The sequence below is a fragment of the Bos mutus genome, chromosome 3 (genome assembly GCF_027580195.1).
Source record: "Bos mutus isolate GX-2022 chromosome 3, NWIPB_WYAK_1.1, whole genome shotgun sequence".
In the NCBI taxonomy this organism is placed as follows: domain Eukaryota; kingdom Metazoa; phylum Chordata; class Mammalia; order Artiodactyla; family Bovidae; genus Bos; species Bos mutus.
Genome location: NC_091619.1, coordinates 95673936 through 95694504, shown reverse-complemented (window position 1 = coordinate 95694504; position 20569 = coordinate 95673936). Strand labels below are relative to the sequence as shown.

Here is a 20569-nt window from a genome sequence, read left to right as displayed (position 1 = left end):
ATGAAGGATTCTTCTAGGGGGAAAAAAAAGAAGCCTGAATTGAACCAAACCTTTAGGTCTAATCAGTTTACATAACACTCTTGCCCAAAGAAAATAAAATAGGCACGAATTAAACAAAACCTTTAGCTCTAATTATCCATTTACATAATACAAGTGATGAATAAGCTAAACAACACTTTAAGGAAGCAATCAACCAAATCCAAACTATAGGATATGCTAAAGAACTTGATTTTTCTAAAAAACTCAAGCATTAGCGGGGGCGGAGGGAAAGTGAGAGATACTATTACAGAAAAAAATAAACCTAAGAGCTAAATAGCCATAAACAGAATATGAACCAATGGGATCCTGATTTTAACAAAACAACTGTATAAAGACATTTTGATGACAATTGGAGAAATTTGCACAATGACTAAATATTTGATGTTAACAGGGAACTATTACTAATTTTGTTAGGTATGATACCAGTATAGAGGTTTTATTTTAAAAAAAAAAAAAAACTATCAATTAGAGGTCATGCCAGAATATTTGCAATGAAATAATGTATGTATGAATTTTCTTTTAAATATTCCAACTTTTCTTTAAGTGTCAGGGTGAGAGAGTCAATTCCTAGGCAGACTGATAAGAAGTCCAGGGTCCCCAAGGAGGAGAAAGGGGTCTGGGCCTCTCAAAGTGGAGATGGGGTCTGGAATTCTCAAGGAGGAGGAAAGGACAAACTTTTTTGTCTACATTTCTTGCTGCTGCTGCTAAGTCACTTCAGTCATGTCCAACTCTGTGTGACAACATAGACCGCAGCCCACCAGGCTCCGTGGTCCCTGGGCTTCTCCAGGCAAGAACACTGGAGTGGATTGCCATTTCCTTCTCAAATGCATGAAAGTGAAAAGTCAAAATGAAGTCGCTCAGTTGTGTCCAACTCTTCCTGACTCCATGGACTGCAGCCTACCAGGCTCCTCCGTCCATGGAATTTTCCAGGCAAGAGTACTGGAGTGGGTTGCCATTGCCTTCTTCAGTTCACTTCAGTTGCTCAGTCATGTCCGACTCTTTGCGAACCCATGAATCGCAGCACGCCAGGCCTCCCTGTCCATCACCAACTCCCGGAGTTCACTCAAACTCACATCCATCGACTCAGTGATGCCATACAGCCATCTCATCCTCTGTTGTCCCCTTCTCCTCCTGCCCCAAATCCCTCCCAGCATCAGAGTCTTATCCAATGAGTCAACTTTTTGCATGAGGTGGCCAAACTACTGGAGTTTCAGCTTTAGCATCATTCCTTCCAAAGAAATCCCAGGGCTGATCTCCTTCAGAATGGACTGGTTGGATCTCCTTGCAGTCCAAGGGACTCTCAAGAGTTTTTGCCAACACCACAGTTCAAAAGCATGAGCCTTCTTCACAGTCTCAAGTCTCACATCCATACATGACCAGTGGAATAATCATAGCCTTGACTAGATGGACCTTTGTTGGCAAAGTAATGTCTCTGCTTTTGAATATGCTATCTAGGTTGGTCATAACTTTCCTTCCAAGGAGTAAGCATCTTTTAATTTCATGGCTGCAATCACCATCTGCAGTGATTTTGGAGCCCCGAAAAATAAAGTTTGTTTCCACTGTTTCCCCATCTATTTCCCATGAAGTGATGGGACCAGATGCCATGATCTTCATTTTCTGAATGTTGAGCTTTAAGCCAACTTTTTCACTCTTCTCTTTCACTTTCATCAAGAGGCTTTTTAGTTCCTCTTCACTTTCTGCCATAAGGGTGGTGTCATCTGCATATCTGAGGTTATTGATATTTCTTCCAGAAATCTTGATTCCAGCTTGTGCTTCCTCTAGTCCAGCGTTTCTCATGATGTACTCTGCATATAAGTTAAATAAGCAGGGTGACAATATACAGTCTTGACGTACTCCTTTTCCTATTTGGAGCCAGTCTGTTGTTCCATGTCCAGTTCTAACTGTTGCTTCCTGACCTGCATACAGATTTCTCAAGAGGCAGGTCAGGTGGTCTTGTATTCCCATCTCTTTCAGAATTTTCCACAGTATTGTAATCCACACAGTCAAAGGCTTTGGCATAGTCAATAAAGCAGAAATACATGTTTTTCTGGAATCTCTTGCTTTTTTCATGATCCAGCGGATGTTGGCAATTTGATCTCTGGTTCCTTTGCCTTTTCTAAAACCAGCTTGAACATCAGCAAGTTCACGGTTCACGTATTGCTGAAGCCTGGCTTGGAGAATTTTGAGCATTACTTTACTAGCATGTGAGATGAGTGCAATTGTGCAGTAGTTTGAGCATTCTTTGGCATTGCTTTTCTTTGGGATTGGAATGAAAACTGACCTTTTCCAGGCCTGTGGCCACTGCTGAGTTTTCCAAATTTGCTGGCATATTGAGTGCAGCACTTTCACAGCATCATCTTTCAGGATTTGAAAGAGCTCAACTGGAATTCCATCACCTCCACTAGCTTTGTCATAGTCATGCTTTCTAAGGCCCACTTGACTTCACATTCCAGGATGTCTGGCCCTAGGTGAGTGATCACATCATCCTGATTATCTGGGTCATGAAGATCTTTTTTGTACAGTTCTGTGCATTCTTGCCACCTCTTCTTAGTATCTTCTGCTTCTGTTAGGTCCATACCATTTCTGTCCTTTATCGAGCCCATCTTTGCATGAAATGTTCCCTTGATATCTCTACTTTTCTTGAAGAGATCTCTAGTCTTTCCCATTCTATTGTTTTCCTCTATTTCATTGCAGTGATTGCTGAGGAAGGCTTTCTTATCTCTCCTTGCTATTCTTTGGAACTCTGCCTTCAGATGCTTATATCTTTCTTTTTCTCCTTTGCTTTTCGCTTCTCTTCTTTTCACAGCTATTTGTAAGGCCTCCTCAGACAGCCATTTTGCTTTTTTGCATTTCTTTTTCTTGGGGATGGTCTTGATCCCTGTCTCTTGTCAATGTCATGAACCTCTGTCCATGGTTCATCAGGCACTCTGTCTATCAGATCTAGTCCCTTAAATCTATTTCTCACTTCCACTGTATAATCATAAGGGATTTGATTTAGGTCATATCTGAATGGTCTACTGGTTTTTCCCTACACAGCCTTGTCTAACACAATGAAACTAAGCTATGCCCTGTGGGGCCACCCAAGATGGGCGGGTCACGGTGGAGAGACCTGACAGAATGTGGTCCACTGCAGAAGGGAATGGCAAACCACTTCAGTATTATTGCCTTGAGAACCCCATGAACAGTATGAAAAGGCAAAATGATAGGATACTGAAAGAGGAACTCCCCAGGTCAGTAGGTGCCCAATATGCTACTGGAGATCAGTGGAGAAATAACTCCAGAAAGAATGAAGGGATGGAGCCAAAGCAAAAACAATACCCAGTTGTGGGTGCGACTGGTGATAGAAGCAAGGTCTGATGCTATAAAGAGCAATATTGCATAGGAACCTGGAATGTCAGGTCCACAAATCAAGGCAAATTGCAAGTGGTCAAACAAGAGACGGCAAGAGTGAATGTCAACATTCTAGGAATCAGCGAACTGAAATGGACTGGAATGGGTGAATTTAACTCAGATGACCATTATATCTACTACTGCGGACAGGAATCCCTCAGAAGAAATGGAGTAGCCATCATGGTCAACAAAAGAGTCCGTAATGCAGTACTTGGATGCAATCTCAAAAATGACAGAATGATCTCTGTTCGTTTCCAAGGCAAACCATTTAATATCACAGTAATCCAAGTCTATGCCCCAACCAGTAATGCTGAAGAAGCTGAAGTTGAACGGTTCTATGAAGACCTACAAGACCTTTTAGAACTAACACCCAAAAAAGATGTCCTTTTCTTTATAGGGACTGGAATGCAAAAGTAGGAAGTCAAGAAACACCTGGAATAACAGGCAAATTTGGCCTTGGAATACGGAATGAAGCAGGGCAAAGACTAATAGAGTTTTGCCAAGAAAATGCACTGGTCATAGCAAACACCCTCTTCCAACAACATAGGAGAAGACTCTACACGTGGACATCCCTAGATGGTCAACACTGAAATCAGACTGATTATGTTCTTTTCAGCCAAAGATGGAGAAGCTCTATACAGTCAACAAAAACAAGACCGGGAGCTGACTGTGGCTCAGATCATGAACTCTTTATTACCAAATTCAGACTTAAATTGAAGAAAGTAGGGAAAACCACTAGACCATTCAGGTATGACCTAAATCAAATCCCTTATGATTGCCTTCTTAGTCTTAGTCAATTACACAACTCAGTTTAAACTCTGTACTAGGGATTATACAACAACAATGTATCCTGCTTGAGGATAGTTTCTCCTTCCTGAAAATGTTCTGACTAGTCTTGATAGTTTAGAATGTATATTATGGGAGTAGGTCTGGTAGTATCTTTCTATTGTTAAATTCTAATCTTGTTATCATAAAATGTAAATTGTGGGAGTGGGTCTAGTAAAATTTTCACAAACTCCAGACATTCTTTTGATTCATTGTAATAACTAATTAAAAGGTATATAATTCCATTGCTAACACTAGCAAGGGGGGGGCACTCTCTGTCCCACTTCTGATAACTGTGCCAGAAGCTTTCTCTATCTCTTTTATACTTTAATAAAACTTTATTACACAAAAGCTCTGAGTGATCAAGCCTTGTCTCTGGCTCCGGATTGAATTCTTCTCCTCCGAAGGCCAAGAATCCCAGCGTCTTTCGTGGTTCAGCAACAACCTTTCAAGGGTTAACATACAGTACAATAGGCAAATGTCAAAAACTATTAAAGCTGATAGGTATTATGGGATTTCAGCACTCCATCCTTTCTACTTTTAGTATGGTTTTAATTTTCATATCAGTAAGGTTAGGACACAACAAAAAGTTGCAAAACTGAGAAGAAAATAAGAGAAAAAGGAGCCCAAAGCTCACCAGAGAGGTCAGGGATAAAGACTCTCGTGAAGTCATCAGAAGACAGGTTAAAAACAAAAGACAGGTAAAACATGAAGCCAAGTGCTTGGAGAATATCATATAAGGAGAGAGTAGAAACTAAGTAAAGAGAGACCACAGAAGTAAAGCCAGAAGAATGCCAATATTTAAAGACAGGACGGACAAACATGAATTTGAGAAAGATACCAAAAAGTAGAATATCAGTGACAAGAGAAGAGACTTAACAGCAAAATTGAATCAGGGAAATCAAGGCAAGAAAGATTCCAGATAATAATAATCATCAAGTACCCTTCTTAGAGTTCCTAAATTTCAAATCAAAGAGAAAAATAATTATGTTTAACAAAATTTCAGCATGATGAGAGAAATAATTATCTTCATATTTTCTGAGATGTACAGTTTATCAGATACTGAACAAGATGTTCAAAAAAATTATAAGCCATTTACCCACTAGCACCTGGTGGCTCAAATGGCAAAGAATCTGCCTGCAATGTAGGAGATCTGGGTTTGATCCCTGTGTAGGAAAGATCTCCTGGAGAAGGATTTCCAAGGGTAGAAATGAACCAGCCCTATTTCTATCCATATTCTAGCATGGTGCCAAGTTGCAATGTTTCTATATTGCCAGACTCCCAGTGGGGTGCAAACCCCATGGAAGGGACAGCTGACACTAATGAGGCTCAATATCGTTGGTGTTTTGAGCCACAGTTATACATTAGACCAATCTGGTAATTCCTAATCCCTTTCTGATTACAAAGATAAGTAATAGAGCTTTTCACTTCATATTCAAAACTTGAATAACTTCTCCCCAATATACTTTGCATTGATGTTCCCACAAATAACTGGATCTTTTTATAGTTGGTTCCTAGCACTTTGAGGAACTTACTGCTAACCACAACCTTGAAAATGTTGCTTTCAAATAATTGATTTATATACTATGTACAATAAAAACACAAAAGCAAATATATATTTTAAGCTACTATTACTTTAATCTTCTATTATTTACTCTCTTGACTTGATGTTAAAGCTGAAACTCTAATACTTTGGCCACCTGATGCAAAGAGCTGACTCATTTGAAAAGACCCTGATGCTGGGAAAGAATGAGGGCAGGAGGAGAAGGGGACGACAGAGGATGAGATGATTGGATGGCATCACTGACTCAACAGACATGGCTTTGGGTGAACTCCAGGAGTTGGTGATGGACAGGGAGCCTGGCATGCTGAGGTTCATGGGGTTGCAAAGAGTCGGACATGAATGAGCGACTGAACTGAACTGAACTGACTTGCAACACGATGAGGTTAAAGACAGATTTTTGTATGCAGGGCAGAATCCCACTTAACACGAATCATAATCCTTACATCATTAACAACCCATAACATCTTAGTCAATAAAAAGTTCAAATAACTCTTTTTGTTATTTACAGATCAAACCCAGAAAAAGGAAAGATTCCCCATCTCTGCAGCACATGTATTTTTTTTTATTATTGCTTCCAGGTATATTCCGAAATTCTAAAAAAAGTAGGAAAAAAAAAAAGGCCTCACCTTGAGATTTATCAAGTTCTTATTAGACCCTCTTTGACTTTTATCTAACTCAGGACTAAATATCATAATTCTAAAATCTCTCAGAATCAGGAATTAAGAGTTAAAAACTTACATTCAAGCTGTGCAACCACATCTCCAGGGTCCACTGCTTCAGGGAACACCTATGAGAGAAGGCAGAGAGAAGAAGGATGGAGAAGAGAAAGTAAAAGGAAGACATATATGAGACAGGCTTTGTGCTTTCCTTCTCTTTACCAGAATATTCCTTTCCCAACCAAAGAAACTTTTGACATTATTGAGAATTGTCACTTCTCTGTTTCCCATGATCACCATGCAAGATTTTACCAACAAAAAAAAATTACAGCTGGCTCTGCTTCCCTCTCCAATTTCATCTGCTAGCAGTCCTCTCTTTGTTACCATGGTCATATTTGCCTTCTTGCTGTTCCTCCTGCTCAGTAAGCTTATTCCCAAGAAGACACCTTTATATTTGCTGTTCCTCTGCTTAGAATGCTTCTACCCTAGACATTTAAATACTACCTCATAATTCAGACTCAATTTCAATGTTATTGCCTTCTCTGACCACCACCTTCAAAACAGACAATCCTCTTAATCCCTCTGTTCCCTTACCCTCCCTTTATTCTCTTCATGACAACTCAGTTCAGTTTAGTCGCTGTTGTGTTCAATTCTTTGCACCCCCATGGACTGCAGCATGCCAAGCCTCCCTGTTCCATCATCAACTCCCAGAGTTTACTCAAACTCATGTCCATTGAGTCAGTGATGCCATTCAACCATCTCATCCTCTGTCGTCCCCTTCTCCTCCCACCTTCAATCTTTCCCAGCATCAGGATCTTTTCAAATGAGTCAGTTCTTCGCATCAGGTGGCCAAAGTATTGGAGTTTCAGCTTCAACATCAATCCTTCCAATGAATATTCAGGACTGATTTCCTTTAGGATGGACTGGTTGGATCTCGCAGTCCAAGGGACTCTCAAGAGTCTTCTCCGACACCACAGTTCATGACACTCACCATCTAAAAGTGTATTACTCATGCATTTACTTGATTACTGTTTGTTTTTCCTATTATAATGAAAGCTCCAAGAGGGGAAAATGTTTGTCTTATTTATTCAGTACCTAGAATAGTACATAGAACAGAGCTGGTACTCAGTATTTATTCCTGGAGAAGAGAAAGGAAAATAAGAAAGGAAGTAAGGAGGAAGGGAAGAAAGGGAAGGAAAGAAGGAGGGAAGTCGGAAAGGAAACAAAGGTGAGGAATACAATTGGTAAGAATTAATCAAAAGCATCAGATTCAAGGGAAAAAAAAAAAAGAGATCTAAAGAAAGAAGCAGCACAAGACAGCCATAAGTAAAATATGACGTATTCTTCCCTATTAAAATCTCCCCTTTCTCTCTAAGATAAGTATTTATAATTCAAGGTGCTATTTTTTACATAAAGACCACTAAGACAATTTTAGAAGTAAACTGATACATCAAGAAAAAGAGGTAACTGATTCAGTGTATAATATAAGGAATACTTATTTTCAAGCTTCCAGATTTAAGTCATAAATCTTTTCAATTAAAGTGCATATTCAAATTTTGGAACCACTTTAATTTTTTAATTTGTTAACCTTTGATAGAATATTTGAACTCACCTTTTCAAACACCATTCTGGCATTGAAGACCAATGGAAAATTGGCTGGGACACATTGTGTCTTTTTGTATTGGCCAAACACACAGATGCTAAGATAGATGTCCTCCTTGTCTTTCAGCACCACTCCTGGGCAAGTTACCTGGAAGAAATTAGAGAGATGAATGTGACTGCTTCATGAATTCCCTAAACTATCATATTAAAATAACTTACCAAACATTACATAAAAACACTAGTCTGCTAAGCTAATAAAAATGTGGCACAGGTTAAAAAAAGAGAGAGATTCTAGTGTTTACAGAGTTAAATGAAATGCCTTTATAACTTCCATCCCTCTGAGAAATCTATGATTTTCCACTTGGTTACTTGTGCGACATTTGAAGCTCTACGTACTGGCTCTTGGGACAGACACTAATAGTTTTAAACAGTTAGCCTTAGGCTTCCACTTTATGTAGAATGCTGACATAAACTTATTCAGCATCATTTAATCACAAAGGATAAAGATTCAGCAGAAATAAAGCACTATACTAGAAGACAAGAAGATACCAAAACAAAGCACAAATCTGACCTGTAGTGCCGTAAGTCACAGCCCATATACACCTTCATCAAAAGAAATATGACAAACTTCCAAAGCAAATGAATTGTAAAGTTTCCAGCCTGTGAAATATTTTTTAAATATAAAACTGTACTTAACTATTCTCAGGATTGACACAATGATGTAGGGTTTCTAAAACACACACAGCAAGGTCTTTCCAGTTTCTGCCATATTTCATTGCCAGTGATCAACTATCCTTAGTAGAATATAGAAGACTGTCTAAGATTTGAATCCAATTTATCACATAACTATATTACTCAATATCTCCTAAAACTACAGAGTATATGTGTTATTATTTCCTGAACACATACATGGATTTCTTGCCACATTATCTGGATTACTACTCCATTCTATCTTCTCTTCACCTACGTCTATCTCCCAAGGCTTTCATTAACTGCCATCTCAATACACAAAACTTCTCTTGATTTTCCAATTATCACTACTGAATTCACTCTAATTCAAACATTTGTTGTGAATTTATTATATTCAAGTAAATAAGTCGTAGGTTCTCATAGCATTTTACAATTCTTTTAAGGCCCTAATTATTGTCTCCCTGCACGTCAATCAAATAGGTACACCTCACCTCTTTAACTGGAGAAGGCAATGGCGACCCACTCCAGTACTCTTGCCTGGAAAATCCCATGCACGGAGGAGCCTGGTGAGCTGCAGTCCATGGGGTCACTAAGACTTGGACACAACTGAGCGACTTCACTTTCACTTTTCACTTTCATGCATTGGAGAAGGAAATGGCAACCCACTCAAGTGTTCTTGCCTGGAGAATCCCAGGGCCGGGGGAGCCTGGTGGGCTGCCGTCTATGGGGTCGCACAGAGTCATATGTGACTGAAGCAACTTAGCAGCAGCAGCACCTCTTTAACTTGACTATAAACTCCTGAGAACAGAAACTCTAATTTCCTCATTAATGTATCCAAATACTCAGACTCTCAGTATTAAAAAGCAACTTAGAAATAATCTAGTAAAGCTTCAAATTTTTTATGTAGGGAAACAGTTCAGTCGCTCAGTCGTGTCTGACTCTTTGCGACCCCATGAATCACAGCATGCCAGGCCTCCCTGTCCATCACCAACTCCCGGAGTTCACCCAGACTCACGTCCATCGAGTCAGTGATGCCATCCAGCCATCTCATCCTCTGTCGTCCCCTTCTAGACCCCCAATAAAGACAAGGTAATTTACTACTTAAAGTCACACAATAAATGAGTCACTTCATGTCCCTTTGTTATATAGCAGCTAAAATTATTTTCTATGCCAGTTACTTTGAGTCTATCTACCTCTTATTCTATTTTGTACTTTTGTCCTAATAATTAACTACTGATTATTAAAATCAATCAAGGTCCTCAGAAATTTCACTCTGTCTGAAAGCTTCATTTTCTACTGCCTCATTTAAACGAAACCTGTTAGAGTCCTTCTACATATCTGCTATGCTTACAGATGTGACTGCTCCAAATTGAGATGATGGTTATTATAAAACACAAGATTTTGAAGATTTTTGAAGACTTGTTCTAAAATATTTTAAGGAATTTTTACCAAAAAAAGTATAAAATATCTCATTAACAACTTTTATATTAACTACATGTTGAAAGGATAATACTTTGATATACTGAATTAAGTAAAATTATTATAAAGTTAATTTATCATTTATAATTTATGACTTACTTAGTGCAACTAGTTTATACTGCACAGTATAGCTCTAATTATCCTCACTGGAAACTGCTGAGTGTTTTCCCAATTTGTTGTATATGTAAGAAGACATGACATTTTTTTCTTATCTACAATTCTACAAATTCTGCCCTTCTTTAAAGGAATACCATGGAACATTCCAAAAAGAAGGCATTAAAAGAAGGTTTAAAGACAATCCTATGGAACAAACAGAAAATAAATAGCAAACTGGTTGACTTAAAACAGTCATATGGATAATTATAGCTTTTGTTTTTGTTGTTTAGTTCCTAAGTCATTTCCACCCCTTTGCAACATCATGGACTGTAGCATACCAGGCTTCTCTGTCCTCCACTATCTCCTGGAATTTGCTCAAATTCATGTCTGTTGAGTTGATAATACTATCTAACCATCTCATCTTCTGCTGATCCCTTCTCCTCCTGCTCTCAATCTTTCCCAGCATCAGAGTCTTTTCCAATGAGTCAGCTCCTCGCAGCAGTTGGCCAAAGGACTGGAGCTTCAGCATCAGTCTTTCCAATGGATAGACAGGCTTGATTTCATTTAGGATTGACTGGTTTGATCTCCTTGCAGTCCAAGGGACTCTCAAGATTCTTCTCCAGCATCACAACTCAAAAGCATCAAGTCTTTGGTGCCCAGCCTTCTTTATGGTCCAGTTCCACATCTGTACATGACTACTGGAAAAACCATAGCTTTCACTATACTGACCTTTGTCAGCAAAGCAGTGTCTGTGCTTTTTAATATGCTATCTAGGTTTGTCGTAGCTTTTCTCCCAAGGAGCGAGCATATTTTAGTTTCATGGCTACAGTCGCCATCTGCAGTGATTTTGGAGCCCAAGAAAACAAAATCTGTCACTGCTTTTACTTTTTTTCCCTTCTATTTGCCATAAAGTGATGGGACTGGATGGTCTGATCTTAGTTTCTTGAATGCTGAGTTTTAAGCTAGCTTTTTCACTCTCCCGTTTCACTCTCAAGAAGTGTTTTAGTTCGTCATCACTTTCTGCCATTAGAGTGGTGTATCTGAGGTTGCTGATATTTCTCCCAGCAATCTTGATTCCAGTTTGTGATTTATCCAGTCCAGAATTCTGCATGATAAACTCTGCATAGAATTTAAATTAACAGCCTTGCTGTATATTATCACTCCTTTCCCAATTTTGAACCAGTCAATTGTTCCATGTCTGGTTCTAACTTGCTTTTTGACCCACATAGATGTTTTTCAGGAGACATCTCTTAAAGAACTTTCCAGTTTGTTATGATCCACACAGTTAAAGTGATCACAGTTAAAGCTGTGATCCACACAGCTTTAGCTCAATCAGTGAAGCACATGTTTTTTCTGGAACTCCGTTGCTTTCTCCATGATCCAATAAATGTTGGTGAATTATAATTTATATAGGACAACAAGTTTATCCTTGTTCTTAGGGGATTTACACTGAAATATTTAGTGGTAAAGTGTCTGAATGTAAGCAACTTCCTTTCAAATATCTAATCACTATATTTATATTTCTATATCTCTACTTATATCATAGAGAGAAAGAAATAAATCAGATGTGAAACAATCAGATTCTCTGTAAAAGCAGTGAGAATGTCAACAAAAACTGTCAAAATCAACTCTTTAGGGGTCTGGAAATTAACCAGAGGTTTGCAACAATCTAAGGAGCATTTATTCAAGAAAAACAGTTGACATACTTTATTTGCAATGTCCTCCACTCAGGTCTACTACACCCTTGAAAACCAAAATTCTTATGAAAATTAGCAGCCCCACTGGCATTGTAGGAATTTGAACTGCAGATTTAAAGCTACCCCAAGGCCCATGCCTAAAGAACTGTCATTATTTGACCTGTCGGACAGTACTCTGGAAACCCCCATTCACAGGGCTTCTCTTTATTTGACCTGAATCAGAACTTGGTTGCAACAAACATCCTTTACCTGCAAGGCATCTGTCAAGAACAATAAGCAGCTATTATTTAACATCATGGATGCTTGAAATTGGAGCAAAAAATAAGTGATCAAAACATTTAAAAGGCAAAGCTGGATAACTGTGTATTTGTGTGTGTGTGTGTCTTGTCTGTGTGTCTGTGTGTCTGTGTGTCTCTGTGTGTGTATGAGCTAGGCAGGGTGTCTTTGACAAGCTATGATATTCTTGGCAATTGAGAAGATCATGCACATGTGCGGGGATGTGTATGCATCCGGAAATTACCTAAGGAAACCCTAATCTCTCACCTCGGACTGATCTGAGGTTTTGAAATGTTGAAAGTGAAGACTAAGACAGAGTTGAAAACCGTGTGCATGGCATAGAAAGCATGTCCCAACATGCAACAGAGGTACTGAGCAAAGGCTGGGGGACTTACTGGTTCAAGGCATTTAAGGAAGTATAAATCCTGTCATTAAAGGGCCATAAAGCTAACTAAGCAGAGACTTCAATGACAACACTCAACAAAGAACACAGATTTTACAGAATACAGACTTCAGCTCAGAAAAGTAACTAAACAAACAGAAAACAACAACAATGGCAAAAATAAATAAACTCTGAGAAACAGAGGGAGTCTTATTAACACAGTTCCACATTATATTATTTAAAATGTCTAGTTCTCAACAAAATTTATGACATGTAAAGAAACAAGAGAATGACCTATACATGAAAGCAGTCAACAGAAAGTGTCCTTGAGGAAGGCCAGAAGTTGGGCTTACTAAATAAAAGCTTTAAATCATCTGTTATAAATATGCACAAATGACTAAAGAAAACCTTACCTCAAGATCTAAAGCAAAGTATGGCGGTGTGGCAATGATGTCTCATCAAATAAGGAATATCAATAGATAGCTAGAAATTACTTTAAAAGATAGAAATTTTAGAGTTGAAAATACATAATAAATGAAAAATTCACTAGAGAATCTCAAGAGCAGATATAGGCTGGCAGAAGAAAGAATAAATGAACCTGAAAAGTAGTCAATTGAGATTATCCAGCCTGAGGTACAGAAAGAGAAAAGAAAAGTGAATAGTCTCTGAGACCTGTGCGAAACCATAAGGCACAGTAACATAGATATAATGGGACCCCTACAATAGAGGACAAACCCATGGGGTCACTAAGAGTCGGGCACGACTGAGCGACTTCACTTTCACTTTTCACTTTCATGCATTGGAGAAGGAAATGGCAACCCACTCCAGTGTTCTTGCCTGGAGAATCCCAGGGACAGAGGAGCCTAGTGGGCTGCTGTCTATGGGGTCGCACAGAGTCGGACATGACTGAAGCGACTTAGCAGCAGCAGCAGTAGCCAGAAAGAACAGTTGCTGAAACAATGGATGAAAACTTCTGAAATTTAAAGAAAAACAGTCTATATATTCAATCCAACAAACTCCAATAACTCCAATCACACATCATAATCAGACTTTTCAAATACAAAGATGAAGAATCTTGAAAGAAGTAAAGGGAAAATGTTTCAGTAGGTACTAGAAAACCTCACTAGTAATAACAGCTGATTTCTCATGAGAAACATGAAGCAGAAGAAGGTAGAATGACGTATTCAAAGTACTAAAAGAAGACATTTGATAGTTCAATATCCAGGATATTCTCCTTTACAAAAGATGAAAAATTAAGGCTTTTCTTACACAAAAAGATAATTCTGTTTAGAAAAGAGAACTTCCCTACAAGAATTACTAAAGAAATGCTAAATATCATTTTGATATTTGGCAAAACAAATTAAAAAAAAAATAAAATAAAATTGAAAGGACAAAGAAAATCCTTCAAATTAAAATGAAAGGACACCAGCTAAAACGTACAGGAAAAACTAAACACCAGTAAGGGAACTACACAGGTAAACCTAAGACAATATATTGTATTTTTCTCTCATTTATCCATTCTTATTTAAAATAAAATTGAATAAAGCAACAATTACTAAATTATGTTGAAGAGTGTATATGTATAGAGGCGTTATCTGCATGATAATGAAATTATAAAGAAGAGGAGAGGGAGCAAACTAAATACAAGCAAAGGTTTTATGCATTATTCAAATTAAATTGGTATTAATCCATACTATATTGTTAAAAATTAAAATATTAACTGTGAACCCTAGAACAACCACTAAGAAAATAACTCAAAAAATACACTAAAAGAAACAAGGGAATTAAAATGGCACACTAGATAATAGTTAACACAAAAGAAGTCCCTAATGTAGAAAGAGAGAAACAAAAAAGGCATTAATGCAGAAAAGACAGAAAACAAATAGCAAAATGACAAAGGTAAAGCCTACCTTATCTTACATTAAAGGTAAACTGACTAAACACTCCAATCAAAAGGTAGAGTTAGCAAAATGGACTAAAAACTATAATCCAGGTTTCCCTGGTGGCTCAGTGGTAAAGAACCCACCTGCCAACGCAGGAGACATGGGCTTGCCCCTGGTCTGAGAAGATTCCACATGCCATGCAACAACTAAGTCATGCACCACAAGCACTGAGCCTGTGCTCTAGAGCCCAGGAGCCACAACCACCGCGCCCACATGCTGCAACTACTGACGTCTACACACGCTAGAGCCTGTGCTCTGCAATGAGGGAAGCCACTGCAATGAAACGCCATGTACCACAACTAGAGAGGCGCTCCTGCTCGCCACAACTAGAGAAAAGCTCGGACAGCAGTGAAGACCGAGCACAGCCAAAAAATAAATTTTTATAAAATACGTTAAAAACAATTACAATCCAACCATGTGTTGAAAACAAGAGACTCACTTTAAATTCAAAGACACAAATGGGTTGATAAGTAAAAGAGTGGAAAAAATAACCTATGCATTATAAATGACATAACAATTAAAAACATAGGCAATAATTAAACTTTAGGACACAACATATAAAGATATATGTACTTAACAACTCCAAAATACATGATGGAAAAACCAACAGGCATCTCTCTAAAGAAGATTAACAAATGGCCAAAAAGCACATGAAAACATATTCAACATCATTAGTCACTACTACTGCTACTGCTAAGTCACTTCAGTCGTGTCCGACTCTGTGCGACCCCAGAGACAGCAGCCCAACAGGCTCCCCCGTCCATGGGATTCTCCAGGCAAGAACACATTAGTCACTAAGGAAATATAAATCAAAATCACAATGAGATTTCTCTTCATACTCACTAGGATGGCTATAAATAGAAAGATGGATAAAACAAGTGTCAGGGAGGGTGTCAAAAAATTGGAACCCTTATACTGTGCTGATGGAAAAGTAAAATGGTGTAGTCACTATGGTAGAATTTTTATAGTTCCTCAAGAAAAGTAAACAGTTACCTCAAGAACCAGCAACTTGCTAGGTATACACCCAGGAGTAATGAAAGTATACATCCACACAATAATGTGTACAAGAGTATAACAGCAGTATTCATAAAAGCCAAAATGTGAATACAACCCAAATGTCCCGTGCATAAGCTAAATGTGGTATATCCATACAATAGAATATGATTTGGCCATAAAAAGGAATAAAGCACTTATAAGATACTGATATATACTATGACATGGGTGAATCTTAAAAACATTATGCTAAGTGAAAGATGTCAGACACAGAAGTCCACATATTATATAACTCCACTTATAAAAATGTTCATTATAGGCAAATCCATAGATCTAGAAATTAGCTTAGTGGTAGCCAGGGGTTGGGGGAGAGGGAGATGAAATTATGAAATTTCTTTATGGGGTAATGAAAATGTTCTGGAACTAGTAGCATATGAAAATTTACTAAACTGTATACTTTAAAATTGTGGATTTTATGATATGTGAATTATTTCTCAAATTTTTAAAAGATTCAGGATTAAACTAAAATTATAGAAAAAGATATACCATACATTCACTAATCATAAGAAAGCTAGGGTAGCCATTTTAATATGATATAAAGTAGACTTTAGAGAAAGATTACCAAGGTTAAAGTGGAACACTTCATATTAATTAAAATTTTGATTTATGAAAAGATATAGAAAATTAAATTGTATGTACCTAGAAGGCAATGGCACCCCACTCCAGTACTCTTGCCTGGAAAATCCCATGGACTTTCCCTGGTACTCTGCAGTCCATGGGATCGCTGAGGGTCGGACATGACTGAGCAACTTCACTTTCACTTTTCACTTTCATGCATTGGAGAAGGAAATGGCAGCCCACTCCAGTGTTCTTGCCTGGAGAATCCCAGGGACGGCGGAGCCTGGTGGGCTGCCATCTTTGGGGTCACACAGAGTTGGACACGACTGAAGTGACTTAACAGCAGCAGCAAATAATACAATAATAAATAATACAGTGGAAGCAGTGTCAGACTTTATTTTTGGGGGGCTCCAAAATCACTGCAGATGGTGATTGCAGCCATGAAATTAAAAGACGCTTACTCCTTGGAAGGAAAGTTATGACCAACCTAGACAGCATATTCAAAAGCAGAGACATTACTTTGTCAGCAAAGGTCCGTCTAGTTTTCTAGGCTATGGTTTTTCCAGTGGTCATGTATGGATGTGAGAGTTGGACTGTGAAGAAAGCTGAGCGCCGAAGAATTGATGCTTTTGAACTGTGGTGTTGGAGAAGACTCTTGAGAGTCCCTTGCACTGCAGGAGATCCAACCAGTCCATTCTAAAGGAGATCAGTCCTGGGTGTTCTTTGGAAGGAATGATGCTAAAGCTGAAACTCCATACTTTGGCCACCTCATTCATGCAAAGAGTTGACTCATTGGAAAAGGCTCTGATGCTGAGAGGGATTGGGGGCAGGAGGAGAAGGGGACGACAGAGGATCAGATGGCTAGATGGCATCACTGACTCGATGGATGTCAGTTTGAGTAAACTCCGGGAGATGGTGATGGACAGGGAGGCCTGGCGTGCTGCGATTCATGGGGTCGCAAAGAGTCAGACATGACCGAGTGACTGAACTGAACTGGAATGAAATAATACAATGTCAAAGTAATGAAGCAAAAAATTATATAACTGAATTTTGACACTTTCCAGTAAACGATATAAGAAGAAGAAAAAAATCATAAAGGGTATAGAAGACATAGACAACACCATTCAAGTAATTTGACCTAACTGACATTTACATGATACTCTATACAACCGAAGGATATACAGTTTTTTACAAGTACACATGAAAACATGCAATAAGATGATATGAGCCATAAAACAAGTCTCAATAACCATAAAAGGATATAGGTTCAATATGCAAAAAATCAATTTTATTTCAATATATTAGAAACAACATTTTAGAAAATTTAACACCATTTATAATATCACTAAAATCTAAGGCATGTACTACTTAGGTACAAATTTAACAAAACATGTGTAAGACATGTATTCTGAAAACTACAAACATTACTGAAAGAATATGAAAGAAAATTAAAGAAATTTACACAACCTGAAAATAATGTTAAGTATTTAGAATCTTTCATCTAATAAGGGGAGAAAATCCCATAAAAAACAAAAATTATGAAATCAAAATAGGTAAAAATGTAATTATTTGGCATATGTTTAAAAAGAGACACTAAATGAAAAATCCTAGAATATGTAGTCAATGAAGTTAAATATCTTAATAAAGATTTAAAATTTTAATTTAATAAGAAAATAATACTACAGAATTATCTCAAAACAAGAGGATATAAAAATAAATATTATACCAAAAAGTACTTAAGAAAGAAAATATAAAAGTTCCAATATATGTCTAATTGTACTGTCAGCAGAAAAGAGAGAACAGCATAAAAAGAATATTGATAGGTATAAAAGCTAAGAATTTCCCAGAACAGCAGAAACCCATAAAGTCTCAATCAAAGTACAAACCCAGTGCAAAACAGAAGAGAAATGAATATATAATTCTATACATCATAGTGTACTAGAATGCATCAAGGAGAAAGTGAAAACACATTATCATAGTGAAGATTTTAACATCAAGACTGAAGATTTTATTACCTCCATTACAGTCTGATACAGGTTATATGCAGACAAAAAATTTAATATAGACTTAAAGATATTTCAGAGAAAATAAAGGATCTGATAATGGCAGATAGAACCCTACATCAAACAAATAAATTAATATATCATTTTCAGGTAAATACGGAACACTTGCAATAACTGGATTATTTATAAATATACACATAATAATTGGAAAACAATACATTGGAAATTGCAACAAAAACAATCAGTATTACCCAAATTTCATTCAATACTCACAATGCAATTAAATTAAAATACATTAGGACTTTGCCATTGGTCCAGTGGTTAAGAATCTGCCTCCCAAGGCAGGGGACACAGGTTCAATTCCTGGTCTGGGAAGATCCCCCATGGTGCAGGGCAACTAAACCCATGAGCCACAACTACTGAGCCAGTGCTCTAGAGCCCGTATGCGGCAACTACTGAAGTCATCTGCAACAAGAGAAGCCGCCAAGATGAGAGAAGCCGCCAAGACGAGAGAAGCCTGTGCACCACAACCAGAGAGCAGCTCTCACTCACCACAACCAGAGAAAGCCTGCACACAACAGTGAAGACCAGCATAGCCAGAAACAAATGAATAAGGGAATGACTTAAAAAAAAAATACCACAACAAAAGACAGAATGTATGTGTATGTGCGTGAGCATGCATGGAGCCACGGGGGGGTGGGGAGAGGGAAGGGAAAGAAGAAAAAGAGACATATAAATCCTATATATCTTGTAATTTAAACAAACTCTTAAAATAGCTCATAAGCCAAAGTAAATAGTATAAAATAAATTTTATAAAAATTATAAAATATTCAATATTTTCCTGGAGGAGGAAATGGCAAACAATTCCAGTATTTTTGCCATAAAAAAATCGCATGGACAGAGGAGCCTGGTGGTGTGCTACAATCCATGGGGTGGCAAAGAGTTGAACACAACTGAGCAACTGAACAACGCAACATTAGACTTAGGCAAAACCATTCAGTATAATTCAGGCTCAGAATATTTTTAAAATTATGGGGAATTCCATGGTAGTCCAGTGGTTAGGATTCTACACCCTCACTTCCAAGGTCCCTGGTTCAATCCCTGGTAGGGAACTAAGATTCCACATCACATAACCCAAACAGTGTGGGAAAAAAAAATTAGGAATAGAAGGGAACTTTCTTAACTTAATAAATAAAATCCTACATCCAATATTATATTAGGTTGAAATATATGAAATTGTCATTGCTTTTTAAAGTCAAAAACTAGTCCACTGACAACATTTTTGTAAGATTCAATCTAATACTGGTGACTTCAGCATAACTTAAATAAAATGACAAGTATATGCACTGTTATTCCCACTACTTAACACTGTACTAGTCAAGACATAAGTAAGAAAAAGAAAAAAGATTGTACAGAAGTCAAAACTGACTTTATCTGTAAACATGATTTTCCACATAGAAAATCCAAATAACTTATATGAGATTTCAGCAATGTTGCTGAATTCAAAATATGCAAGGACATGTACAGAAATGTTCATAGGAGCCCAATTCATAATAGTACAAAATTGGAAAAAAATGAAAATGTCATAAACAATAGAATTGACATAGAGAAAAGGAATAGTCTTCCAAGTTCAGTTCAGTTCAGTAGTTCAGTCGCAGTCGTGTCCAACTGTTTGTGATCCAACGGACTGCAGCATGCCAGGCTTCCCTGACCATCATCAACTCCTGGAACTTGTTCAAACTCATGTCCATCGAGTCAGTGATGCCATCCAACATTCTCATCCTCTGTTGTCCCCTTCTCCTCCCACCTTCAATCTTTCCCACTATCAGGGTCTTTTCCAATGAGTCAGTTCTTCACATCAGGTGGCCAAAGTATTAGAGCTTCAGCTTCAGCATCAGTCCTTCCAATGAATATCCACGACTAATTTCCTTCAGAATGGACTGGTTTGATCTCCTTGCAGTCCAACACTCTCTCAAGAGTCTTCTCCAACATCAAGTTAAAAGCATCAATTCTTAGGCACTCAGCTTTCTTTACAGTCCAACTCACACTTATACATGACTACTGAAAAAAACATAGCTTTGACTAGACGGACCTTTGTCGCCAAAGTAACGTCTTTGCTTTTAATATGCTATCTAGGTTGGTCATAGCTTTTCTACCAAGGAGCAAGCATCCTTTAATTTCATGATGTAGTCACCATCTGCAGTGATTTTGGAGCCCAAGAAAATAAAGTATCTCACTGTTTCCATTGTTTCCCCATCTATTTGCAATGAAGTGATGGGAGAGGATGTCATGATCTTAGTTTTCTGAATGTTGAGT

The 20569-nt window shown here is 37.8% G+C and overlaps 1 protein-coding gene across 2 annotated transcripts in view; it reads right to left on the bottom strand.

The window, feature by feature from the left end:
• The window catches only part of SPATA6 (spermatogenesis associated 6), a 181915-nt gene that overhangs the window by 145924 nt on the left and 15422 nt on the right, over positions 1–20569 (bottom strand). For both annotated transcript variants that reach the window (XM_070368091.1, XM_070368092.1), the window contains exons 2-3: positions 8087–8224; positions 6557–6605 (exon numbers count right to left, since the gene is read on the bottom strand). In XM_070368091.1, the coding sequence (XP_070224192.1) occupies positions 6557–6605; positions 8087–8224 (187 nt within the window). The remainder of the gene's footprint in view (positions 1–6556; positions 6606–8086; positions 8225–20569) is intronic.